This window comes from Microcaecilia unicolor, chromosome 4, assembly GCF_901765095.1.
Source record: "Microcaecilia unicolor chromosome 4, aMicUni1.1, whole genome shotgun sequence".
Lineage (NCBI taxonomy): Eukaryota > Metazoa > Chordata > Amphibia > Gymnophiona > Siphonopidae > Microcaecilia > Microcaecilia unicolor.
In genome coordinates this window covers 85065352-85078976 of record NC_044034.1, presented here as the reverse complement: position 1 = coordinate 85078976, position 13625 = coordinate 85065352, and the positions used below count along the sequence as shown (strand labels likewise).

At 40.2% G+C, this 13625-nt stretch overlaps 1 protein-coding gene across 2 annotated transcripts in view; it reads left to right on the top strand.

Moving 5' to 3' along the window:
* Positions 1-992: 992 nt before the first annotated feature.
* Positions 993-13625, top strand: part of POSTN (periostin) — a 146828-nt gene continuing 134195 nt past the window's right edge. The window contains exons 1-2 of one of the 2 annotated variants that reach the window (XM_030200402.1): positions 993-1168; positions 3820-3918. In XM_030200402.1, the coding sequence (XP_030056262.1) occupies positions 1050-1168; positions 3820-3918 (218 nt within the window). In that variant the 5' untranslated portion in view covers positions 993-1049. The remainder of the gene's footprint in view (positions 1169-3819; positions 3919-13625) is intronic. The other variant, XM_030200403.1, reaches the window with a different exon arrangement.

Sequence of the window (13625 nt, the reverse complement as noted above, 5' to 3'; positions counted from 1 at the left end):
AATTAGGTGGCGGAGCAGGTGGGGGGAAGAGGGGTTTGTGGTTGGGAGGCAAGGATAGTGGAGAGCAGACTTATACGGTCTGTGCCAGAGCCGGTGATGGGAGGCGGGACTGGTGGTTGGGAGGCGGGAAGTACTGCTGGGCAGACTTGTACGGTCTGTGCCCTAAATAAGGCAGGTACAAATCAAGGTAAGGTATACACATATGAGTTTGTCTTGTTGGGCAGACTGGATGGACCGTGCAGGTCTTTTTCTGCCGTCATCTACTATGTTACTATGTTTTATCTTATTTTTTTTCTCTGTTTTGATTTAATTCTATTACTTTTAAAAGTGGACTAACACGGCTACCACGCCACTTTGCTCAGAGACCTCTCTTGAATGCCTGGAATCAAGACTCTAGACTAACTGGCTAAGGCACCTGTGAGCAGTTACTTCATCCTACAGCGACTATTAACACACAATTTGAATATAAAAACATTACTACAAATGCCTCCTCTAATTGCCAGGTTAGATGTGCAGCTAATGTGCAGTAAAATTCCACATTAAGCAGTGATAATTGCAAATCTGAATGGACTTCAGTAAAGAGTCCCTTAAAGTTAAGAAGTTTCATATGCTGACAGTGCTGTATTAGCTCTTATGCTTTCATTCATTGCTGAGGTGGCTGATTCTTGCAAATACATATGCAGAGATTTAAAAGCAGCAATGGAATTAGAATGACAAGATTGTGAACTTTTCTCATGTCCCTTTACCTCCTGGATAATACTTAAATAAAGTATGAAAAACTTGCCAACTCACAAATTGCAAGTCAATTGCTAATTGCAGACAAAAATAAAAACAAAGTGTAGAATCTGTTTTGTGTCTGGTGTTAGCAGACAGGAGATTGAAGATGACAGTTTGGTATTTCTTGTGACTCTGGGAGGTGGTACAGTGTCTCTGGTTGATCCATTCTTCCCCTCCCACATCTCAGTTGCCTGTATTTAAACTGTAGGCACTCCTCTATCCCTTGCCAGTTCTCCTATTTGACCAGCCAGGAGCAATTGGGAGACAAAAAGATGAGGATCCTTTTCTTATCCAGCTTTACCATCATTTTGCTGTCTGCTTTAGATCATGCAGACTCTTCCGCTTATGACAAGATTGTAGCCCACAGTCGAATCAGGGCACAGAAGGAGGGGTATGTATACATATCTATATGTTTTTTAAAAATTTTGATTAGCTACTGCTATTCTAAGATAAAGCACAAAATTTAAAAAGTATATTTAGAAATAGTCAACAATACTAGAATATATGGACTTATGGATAGAGTTCTTTAAAAGCTGCATCCTATTGATGTAGTCAATCAAGGCATGTGAAATGTCTAATAAAACTAGATAAAGGGGAATTAGACAAAAGCACAGATATGCTATTGCTTTGGAACTGTACAACATTCTTCCTAAAACTGAAAGCCTCATTTTGAATATTGAGGCATGCAGACTGAATTTGTAGAAAGTCGAGGTGGGGGGGTTCTGATTCAATCAACTTCATGTCATTTCAACAGGACTGAAAGAGCGGGGTTAAAGGTGCATTAATTCATACAAAATGAGAAGGCATCCTTTGTTACTAGATGGGAAAGAAAACCCATGGAAAGTGCTCCAGGTTTAGAATGAGATTCTTTGCCTAAGGATTGCAAAGCTCTTATTTAAAGCAGTTCTGTTTCATGGAAAACTCACACTCTTATTTCACTGATGTAAAAAAGAAAAAAGTGCCTCAGGCAAAACTATTGCAGCTACTGTGATTCCATATGGTATGTTCAAATGCCCTTCCATTGTCTTTAAATCTTATTAGTGTAATAATTCTAACCATATGTGCTTTAATGTTTGATATTTGCCTAGTGCACTAGAAAGAAGCTGGAGCTAAATCTTAGCCAAAGAATTCTCAAAGATTAAATACATGCTTGTACAAAACACTAATCATTGCATTTCCTGTAAATTAAGGAATTTCACCTTTACAGGTTAAAAAAAAAACCACAGCACTATAACACATAACTCTGGTGAACTAAAGAGTTACCTTGTCTTGTGTTAACCAAAGCACTGCTTTTGTCTTGGAGGAACAGTTTTTGGCAAAGCTGTCCTGATCTGAACTTTCTTTCATTTTTTAAAGACTGGCTCACTTCTTGTTCCAGCCTAATTACTGATGGCTGTTTATTTAGGTGTGCAGGGTACTCCAAACAGTGGCAATCAGTAAGATAAATAGCTGCCCAAATTACAGGAAAAGGGTGATTTACTGAACAAAGAAACAGACTTGAGAATTTAAGAATCAAAGAACACTCAGTTGGAGCACTCAGGGTTACATTTTCAGCAGTGTGACTTAAGGGCAGAGGAGTGTGTGCAATTTAATTTCAAGCACACATAAAGCCAACCCAATTTTTAGTTAAATACATAGAAGTTATCTTTAGTCATTGCAAAACAGGGTCTAATGTTATGAATATAAATGGATTAACTTTTTGAAAATTCAGGTCATTGTATTAACAAGCCTCCTGAAATGTACTTGGACTTGGAAAACTCTGCCCCATATACTAGGATAAGCAGCACAAAATCTGTTTTGTTGTTCTGGGATCTTGTCAGGTACTTGTGACCTGGATTGGCCACTGTTGGAAACAGGATAATGGGCTTGATGGAATTTCAGTCTGTGTCTGTCCCGATATGACAATTCTTATGTTCTTACGTTGGTATGGTTAAATTTATGCATGCCTATATTTACATATGTTTTAAGTAATTCAAATTCTGCATAGAGTGCAAAGGGCCAAGTCACTGGTGCAACTGTTGAAAATGTATGGACAGAAGAATGATTCTTACAGCTTTGTCCCTAATGGATGGCAGGACATATACTCATACAACATAATTAAAACTGACATGTGTTCTCTGGAATACTGTGATAACACGCGAAACCAGGACAAATCAATCCTACTCACAAGCACTCCTTCTTTCATAAGAGTATCCATAATAACCACAGACTTGGACCTGGATTACAAGGACCACGACTTTATTATGAAAATCACAAGAGACAACCATTGCAACATGATCCAAATCAAAAGCAGCATGCCACTTTCAACCCATCATGAGTTTAGATCTCACTTTTACATCCCAGCAAGTGTGATCATCCCCATTCACATCCTTTCTGCCATCCCCAGTACGCCACTCCCCTACCCCAATCAAGACAAGGGCATGCCAAGCATAAAACAAAATGAATTATTATTTGTACAATAGAGATATACAATGCCCCCTAGCAAAGAATGGTTCAGGTTCCTCACCTCTCTCCAAAGCTGCAGCAAACAGCATCATAACAAGAAGATAGAAAAGGAAGGCGTGGATGTGAGGGACAATAAAATCTGTGAGAATTAAAGGAAGGGGAGCTATGAGTTCACCCTTCTTTATTATCCAAGTGGGACATTCCTTGCTACTTTGCCTCTACTTGGCCTATGACCAATTGGCAGACATTGTTTTACCTGATGTTTGCATTCAAACACCAAGGGTTCCTTAGGGGCGCTGAAAGGAGAAAGGGCTGGGCTGGAGCCATGCTAATCTCAGCAGCCAGTATCCAAACCATCTGCATTCCACTAGTTCTTTATTAGCTCCCAGGTTTGCCTGGAGGGCCTGGAATGGATACTTAGACATTTCTCACTCTTTGATCTTTAGTAATTGTGAAATAACCCTAGAAATTTGTACTTCCCCAATACCAACCACCTAGAAATTATTTACAGGCTATTCAAGTAAAAAAGATATACTTATAATACTTAGGAAACAAAAGAGATGTAATACAACTAATAATTAAACTTTTTTTTCTCAGTCCAAATGTATGTGCCCTTCAGCAAGTTATGGGAAGCAAAAAGAAATACTTCAGTACATGTAGGAATTGGTATCAAGGCGCCATCTGTGGGAAAAAAGCGTAAGTAGAACATATTTTAAATCAACTCAATGTTACAGCTATTTGACTTCTTGCTTAAGACAAGCTGATTTAAACTTTGAAGTTAATAAGTAGTTTAAAATAAACACAAAGGGCAAGTCAATATATGACGTTCCTGCAGTTACACACATTTGGGGGAAAATTCTATATATGGCGCCTTAAAAATCAGTGCCATAAAATCATGCGGTTAGCATGATTTTATAAACTACGCCTAAAGTTAGGCGTAGTTTATAGAATATGCTCACATACCGTTCTTGCACCTAAAATTTAGGCGCACCCATTTAGGTCACATAAAACCAGGCCTATTCTATAACAATGCACATAATATTTGAATCACACATAACCTACTCATTCCACACCTATGGCCACACCCCCTTTTCAACTGTGCGCATTAGAATTTACACACACTGCGTTATAGAACACATCTAGAAAGTTGTGCTTGTAAATTCTAATTAAAGCCAATTAATGCTGTTAGTTGGTTGTTAAGCACTGAATGGCTTGTTAATCAATTAAGTTGTGCGCCTAATTTGGCCATATGGCCAAAATTAGCATGCACAATTTAAGGCACCATATTTAGAAATTTGGGGGTTGGTGCGCATAACTGCAGATTGAGGGCCACTTACACACACTTCTGTCCTAAGCCCTAATCTGTAAGGGTGTGTGTAAGTGGCATAGTGTGTAATTAAGAAGAGAGTGTACATGTGGGAGGAGCATGGACAGGACATGGCTGTTTCAACCATCAACACAAACAGCTTATAAAGTACTGTATGACATGCACATTTACGTGTCCACTTATACCTACCGTAGACCAGGTGTAAAAGTGTGTGCTAATGCAGATTTACACTATTATTTTATAACAAAATTAGAGCACCTTGATATTGCTACAGAATAAGTGCTTTGCACACTGTATCAGCACACCCAAAAGGAGGTGCCTTTTTCTAGAATTGCCCCCCACAAAATATGATGAAAGGACGTGGTGCATAGACTATATTTTTTGACATGTGGAGAGGCATAATCGAAAGGGGTGCCCAGGTTTTCCTGAGGACGTCCTCACAGGATGTCCCAGCGAAGGGGCAGGGAAACCCGTATTATCGAAACAAGATGGACATCCATCTTTCATTTCGATAATACGGTTGGGGACGCCCAAATCTTGAAATTTAGGTCGTCCTTAGAGATGGTCGTCCTTAGACTTGGTCATTTCTGATTTTCAGCGATAATGGAAACTAAGGACGCCCATCTCAGAAACAACCAAATCCATGCCCTTTGGTCTTGGGAGGAGTCAGCATTCATAGTGCACTGGTCCCCCTGACATGCTAGGACACCAACCGGACACTCTAGGGGGCACTGCAGTGGACTTCAGAAAAAGCTCCCAGGTACATAGCTCCCTTACCTTGTGTGTTGAGCCCCCCAAAACCCACTACCCACAACTGTACACCACTACCATAGCCCTTACAGGTGAAGGGGGCACCTAGATGTGGGTACAGTGGATTTGTGGTGGGTTTTGGAGGGCTCATATTTACCACCACAAGTGTAACAGGTGGGGGGGGGGGGATGGGCCTGGGTCCGCCTGCCTGAAGTGCACTGTAACCACTAAAACTGCTCCAGGGACCTGCATACTGCTGTGATGGACCTGAGTATGGCATTTGAGGTTGGCATAGAGGCTGGCACAAAAGATTTTTAAATTATTTTTTGAGGGTGGGAGGGGGTTAGTGACCACTGGGGAAGTAAGGGGAGGTCATCCCCGATTCCTTCCGGTGGTCATCTGGTCAGTTCAGGCACCTTTTTGTGGCTTGGTTGTAACAAAACAAGGGCCAAGTAAAATCGTCCAAGTAATCGTCAGGGACGCCCTTTTTTTTCTATTATGGGTCGAGGACGCCAATGTTTTAGGCACGCCCAAGTTCCGCCTTTGCTACGCCTCCGATACACCCCCAGGAACCTTGGTCGTCCCTGCGATGGAAAGCAGCTGGGGATGCCCAAAATCGGCTTTCGATTATGCCGATTTGGGCGACCCTGGGAGAAGGACGCCCATCTTCCGATTTATGTCGAAAGATGGGCGTCCTTCTCTTTCGAAAATAAACTTAATTGTTTAGTTATTTACAAATGTCACTATACCCAGATAGCAAGTAACAGTAAGATTACTGAAAAATTTGAAAAATGAGGAAAAGAACTTCAGCGCTAAAGTCATGTCTAGAGACAAGCTGGGATTAATGACCTGCCGTACTTCTTCATGAGTCCAGAAAAACCTCCTTTAATTAAATATATTATCAATATTTTTTGAAAATTTTCTGTTTTTGTTTAATTTTTAACAATTTTTTTCAAAATTTTCAGCAATCTTACTGTTACTTGCTAGCTGGGTCTAGTGACATTTGTTTGAAGAGCAAGTAAAGCCAATAAGTATAGTTAGATATTTACAAGCAATTGTATTCTTCTTTGCAACTAAAATACAAAAAATGAAAAACTAGATTGATTCATCTGCTTAAATGTCGTATTGTGCGAAAGCAATCCTAGAAACTCCAAATATATTTGACGACAATATCTGTGACTTTCTGAAGCATACATTTGTTCAGTGTAGCAGTTTTCAGGCATTTCCAAGTAGGACCACTAAGAAGAATGATTTCTGTCTGCCTTTGATCTGAATCTACCACCAGCCCCTATTGTCAAAGCTTTGTATTTGGGAATAATCTTATAGTCTTTGCTATTTTAAGAACAAAAGTTTAGATAAATAATGTTGACCTTCAAGCTTAATAAAAATATGAATGAAAAACATATTTAGGTGAAATTAACAGCAAGACTGGATTTCTGCTCAATGTATATATACCTATATGTGACCGCCTCAAAGAATGCCTTTGCCATGGAGCAAGAGGTAGGAGGACCTCCTGGGGGTCACAACAATAATGGGAAGCTGTACAGTTTGCCCAGGGGGTGGAGATATGAAGAGCCCAGTCCAAGGAGGTGGGGTGAAATGGTTTATAAAAGGGGATGGAGGTGTGGAAACTGGGGCTTTGGTTACCCAGCCTCTGCCGAGACCCTGAGGACTATCCTGTGGTGAGGAGATGAATTTGTGGCTGTTGGCCAAAGCAGCCTCTGCAAGACAGAAAAGGGGAGGCGAGTTTAATCCTCCACCTGAAGGGGGGGGGGAGTTTGGGAACAAGAAAGCGGAAAAAAACACCCCGGAAGGAGTGGAGTGGGAGACAAGGAGCCTAACTCCTGAATAGACTTTGGTTAGCAGTCCCCAGGAATGCCGGCCTGGGACATGGGAGACTTGCTGCTAAAGAATTACTGGATGTGATTTGACCTCTACATGTACCCTAACTGTAAATAAGAGATTCATTTACTGACTGTTATTTGTTTGAGTTACTTCAGTAAAGGAGAGTTTATGTTCATCTGCTGTGCTGGATGATTATTATTTGTGTGGTACCCAAGAGGGGGGAAATACCCTTCAACCTACCGGGAATTAGTCCAGCCCCAACCTACACCCAGCTCATCTGAACTATCAGTCTGTTTTGTGAATCCTGGTCCTGGTCACCTGAGTTGGGGAGTTTAGCAGGCAAACCTGACTGAGGAATAAGCAATGGTTTCAAATATAAGCGAGAGAGAGAGAAAGAATGGGGTAGGTTCTAGAACCTGCTCCATTACTGCTCTCTACTATTTATGATGAGGAGTGAGAGACAGGCTGAAGTTGAGGTCCCATGATTATTTATTCATGAATACTTGGGGAGGGGGGAGATCTAGTTTATAAGTCCACTACTCCTCCCATCTCTGGATCATGTATTGTTATATAACAAATGGGCTATCGAATAAGAATATTCAATAATTAAATCTGAGAATGCTGTTTTATGCTGAGTAATGTCTTTGTATTGTGGTTGATAATGAATGTTTTTATGGAAACCACCTAGTTATAGGTGGTATATGTTTTTAAACTAAATAAATAAATAAATAAGATTTCAATATCAATCCTATTTCAATGAATCACAAATATTAAACTAACATCAATTGTAACAATGTAAACCTTTATTAATACAAAAAATAATGGTATAAGTATAAAAATATTAAAATCATCTATCTAAGCCTCGAGGACTGTGTTGAGAACCACTGATTTATAGCAACGTTAATGTAGTATGTACAACAATATTCCCACTAAGGTTCATGAGAGTCAACCCTGCATTGCTGTCATAGCGGGTGGTGCAGCAATACTGGAACTCCATGGGGCAAGCAAGCTCTGAGGAATTCCCAGGAGAACAGCGTGTGTTGCATATATGAAACTGCCATATTGCGGCACCACCCTCGATGATAGGAATGGGGGTGGTAGAATCTCTAATACCTTAGAGAGAATTTTGAAATACAATATAGAAAAAAATGCGTACAGCGATGTGAAAATTAAAATATGAATATGGACAATTAGAGATAGATAGCCAGATCTAGATTTTGCCTTTTTAATTTCTCAGGTTCTATTATAAATAGAACTAAATTATTTTTCATTATTTAGCCTAATAGAGCAACAGAGTTAAACAGTTTTTCTCTTATACCCACTCTAGTTCTAGCACAAGAGTAAGTAAGATCACTGGGACAGAGATCTGGATTATATTAAATCTGTGAAGGCTGTACTAAGCAGATTTTTGTGGTTTTGAATAAAACATCTGGTGCAACTTAGATAAGGCTGAAGTAAACAGTTGTTCAATGAGAATTTCACACCACATACTGTTAAAACTTAGAACAGCTGCTATAGTTCAAGACTAATTAGTCCATTTCCCTTAACCTTTACCCAGAGACAAGAGTTCCTGTAATCTAAAAAGCAAGTCTATAGCTTGGTACCTGTATTGACACGCTCATTGCATGTGTAAACATACAGAATATTTAACCTGCAAATGTGTCAGCAGGGCATCTAAGCACTTTTCTCTAAGGGCGAACTTAAGTGGTGTAGCACGTAAATGCAGAGGTGTGTACACATGGGAGAGAATGAGTGGGCAATGGGTGAGGCTAAGTTACAGAATAATGTAAGTGATGCATATCTCTGCTGCATTTAGGTGCCTGCAGTTACACCATTGCACGTAAATATAAGGCAAACTGATAACAGGTTACACTAATCCAATAATGGAATCTAGATGCCCAGATGTCATTATTGAATAGGCTCTCACCATGCAGGATCAGGGCATCTAAATGGAGATGCCCACTTAAGGGGGAAGTTACTAAACTACAGTAACCATAGTTTACTGAGGCCCATGGTACATTAATAGTGATCAGCCTCAAAAATCTGTGTTATTCTTCTCTCTAGGAACTTTGAGTCACAAGTAAGTGGTTCAGGGGCCCTTTTACAGATCGGCAGTAATCCTAATGCGGGCTTACCGTTCGCTCTTCCGGGACTACCGCTGGCCCAACGCGGCAGTAGTCCCACCCTGAGCATGTGCCATTTCTGGGGGGAAAAGAAAACCCCTGGAAATGGCTTGCGTGGTGATATCCCAGCAGTAATCGGGCATTAGTGCATGCTGCCCAGTTACCACCAGGTTAGCGCAGGAGCCACCTCAATGGGTGGTGGTAAGGGCTCCCCACCACATGGCAATGCAGTAAGAGTTCTCTTACCATATGGCCATATGTGTCTGAGGGCTTCTTTACCTGCTAATCTAAAAAGGGCCCTGGCATACGGGAAAAACAGCCCCCACCACTAGCGCAGGGCCCTTTTCCCCACAGCTTGGTAAAAGGACCCCTCAGTACTCTTAGTGAGGCAAGTTAAAGTGGCTAAAAGAGTGTACACATCTTCCCCTGGATTCTATAAATGGCATGCAAATTTACACATGCAAAATTGTGTGCGATCCTGAGATGTGGCAGCACTTTGGTGTTGCACAAGCATCCTGCTAGGCGCAATTCTATAAAGATCCATGTGGAAGTCTTATAGCGCACAACTCAAAAGGGGGTGAGGCCATGGGAGGTGCATGGGCAGGTCATGGGCATTCACTAAAGATACTTGGAAGTATTACTGAAAATGGGGGGTCCACACCTAAATTACGTGCCAGGATTTACACCAGGTTTCAGTTGCTGTAAATCATCTCACCCAAAATTTGTCATGGAAATCAGCTCTAAGTTCTGTTCTATAAATGGCACACAACTTGGAGCGCTGTTTATAGAATAGCGCTGTACATGGATTTTTTCGGTGACATTTTTTGTGTCATTTACTAGTCCTTTGTGGGGAGCGTGCCGTCTTTCGGAAGACTGTGCACTCTTTCTGAAAGATAGCACACTCTTTCTAGACAGTGCAGTGCAAACAGAGCATACATGTGCATTCTATCAGAAAAGAGTTTGCCTTCTTTCAGAAAGAGTGTACACTTATAGAGCAGTGTTTGCCAAGCCAGTCCTGGAGTAACCCCTTGCCAGTCAGGTTTTCAGGGCATCCACAATGAATGTGCATGAGGTTGATTTGTATACATTGCCTCCATTATATGCAAACCTCTTTCATTCATATTCATTGTGGATGTCCTGAAAACTTGACTGGTAAGGGGTACTCCAGGACTGACTTGGGAAACACTGCAATAGAGGGGACACCACGAAGAGGGAGAGATTCTATACATGGCGCCTAAAAAAATCAACGCGGAAATCAATGCTAACTAAGCATATTCTATAAGCGGCACCTAGATTTAGGCACGGTATATAGAATACGCTTAGCTGCTATCTCAGTGCCTAAAACTACGTGCCTCCATTTACATCAAAAAATGTGGCATAAATCCTGGTGAGTAGATTAGATGCACTGGGTCATATTCTACAACTACTCACATAAATTTTGCAATGCCCATAACCACATCCCTTTTTGCCTGTACATGTTAGAAGTTAGGCACACTGCATTACAGAAAGCGCTTAGTGAGTTGTGGGCATAAATTCTAATTAGTGCTCACTATTGCTTATTAAGATCTGGTATCAACACTGATTAACATGTTGAATCAATTAAGTGCATTGTTATAGAATACGCTTGGATTTCAGTGCGGATCTCTAGGCACACTATATAGAATCCAGGGGAAAGTGTGCACTCTATCCAGAGACTGTACACTATCAACTATATTGCTCCCATAAGGAAAAAAATACAATTAAAAATGAACAAGAGAGGAGACACGATGGCTGCCGACAGGACTTGGAGAGCTGAGCTCTACTACCACTCCGTTTGCTTTTCTTCTTTTCTTACCTAAGCAGAAGGGTAAGATCCGGGCTCCCTCCAGTGTCTGAGTGTCTTCCTTGTGGCAAACAGAAATTACTCAGTTTGCTTCTGTGAACACCATTATGGTCGAATCCATTGTGCAGGGTGGGAGGAAGAGCCCTGCACTAGAGAGCGAAATTTTGCTTAACCCAATGGGCTCACAGATTCCTCCAGTGCTCCAGAGCCTGTCACTCAGCTGTCAGCATCAGAACTTTCACTGTCACTCCCAGCCTCTATTGGAGGGCAGGCTTCCCCCTCTACTTGTGAAAGAATATCACCTTCCAGTCAGCCTGTGGTGTTGGCTGAGGGTAGAGGAATCAAAGGAGGTTGCGGAGGAGAAATTGAAGAACCCTCCCCTGGTTGAACTGACAGAGGTGACTCTATACTCCATCTGGTCTGGCTTGGAGTCCCTCTACAAGGTATGCTCTTCAGTTCTCCCACTTGTGAGTAAAAATGCGTTGAAGATTCAGCAGTTTGAAGAAACTCTTAAAATACATGGAGGGAAATTGGAGAACTTACCAGGACAAGTTGTACAAGTTAAAACTTCTCCAGTCTTTGTTACACAGGATCATTTATTTTTTCAGAGAAAAGTTGAGAACTTTGAGAATTATACTAGGTTTTTAAATCTTTGCCTGCTTAATTTTCCTCAATTAATGTCATTCCTAAAGAAACTTTTTATAAATATCTCCAAGATGTTTATAAGTATTCAACTGAGGCACTTCCTCCATTGTGTAGAATATATTATTTTCCTACTTCTGAGAAACAATTTACTCCTGATAGAGGATCTTCTGTAATGAATGCTTCTTCAGACAGTGTGAATTTGACGAAAATACAGGAGAAATCACAGGAAGGAGATTGTGTTGAGATCAACCTTGATGGTGACTTTTGTTTTCAATCAAGACAAAGAAACTTTTCTTCACCTTTATTTCAAGACCAAAGATTTAGGGGCCCTTTTACTAAGCTGCATACACATGTCCTACATGCATCAATTTTGAACTACCGCCCGGCTACCATGTGGCTCGGGCAGTAATTTTACTTTTTAAGCGTTCCGGAAATGGTGGGGTTTGGGGTTACCTCCATTTATGAGGGCTGTAATAATTAATGGGTGTTCACTCTGTCAATTTTTTCCTTGTTTTGTCATTTTCTTGTAAAATTCCGCTTTCTCGGAATAATTGAGACTCTTGTCTCTTTAGTGGACTATATTGAGCTCTATAGTAGTTTAATCTTATGACAAAGTTCATGTAAAAATTGTTGTTACTTTTTTATGACTCTATTGATGGTATATTGAAAATGCAATTAAAAAAATGAACAAAATGAAGTTCCTATAAACAATATGGGAAAAAATTCAAACTTTTGTGGACTTTATACCCCAAAGTTCCATTATGCATTTAAAAAAAGAATGAAGCAATTACAGCTTATGATTTGAAGTTCCTTATCTGGGACTGTATCATGACTCCAATCTAAGAGGCATGTCCTTTATCTAATGTTGCCTGGAATACAGTATGTTTTAAGCTCTCTCTTGTGTGTGACTCACATCTATTGAAAATAGGATTTTGCATTACTGTTTGGTTATTGCATCCTTTCCTATTCATAATGATGAAATAGAACTGTTACATGATTGTGTATGGGTCTTCAATGGTAGTGAAGTGATTTCTGATTATCCCACATCTGTTTTCTATTGTAATCCCATGACAGAGTAAATCCCGCTTACATTACACTGTATGGTAATAAACACACAGGAAGAATTTGAGCATTTATCTTTTCCATAGGGATAATGGAAAGTGGTCAATGTCCTTAAATGGCGAAAATAAAATAGGCAGGATAATTCAAACCTTGTTTTCTCCTTAAATAGAGAATATATGTTAGGTTGGGTTTTTTTTGCCTATGCTAAAATTAAATTGCCAGTACAGTATATGCTGCACCATAGTGGGCAGTGCAATTGTGCTTTGATTGATGCATTAGTCTGTTTTTCCAAAGAGTGTAGGTGCCGTATTGTGTTACTGCATTCAAGAAACGTAAATCACAGTACAGAGTTACTTTGAACTGCCTTTTATTAGCCTACAGGGAACAAATCATTTATAAATGTTGAAGGCTAACTCTGCAACACAGTACTGAAATTTCTATTGAAGGAAAGTCATAGAAGGATTTTTAACCTTTATGAGAAGCTGTTTTATCTTTAGGGTGTCCCTTAGAAAAACTGATTAGTTGAAGAGTAGGTTCTCTATTGACTTCCACTGGAGAAATGCATTTGGTTCCTCTTAATGTAATATTTGTTTGGAATTATTTATTGGATATGCACAATACTAACCAGAGGTTAGATACAGAAAACCACTTGTTAGTCTACATTGGGAGCTGATCACATGTGTATTTTTTTAAGTGGCATTTTTATAGGTGAATACATTTTAGCAAGATAAATTGGTACTCAATCAAAATGTAACTATATCTTGAGGATGCTCCAGGGCTTTCCGGGATGGGCCTACTATTTATCCACATAGAGCCAGAAAAGTGCCCA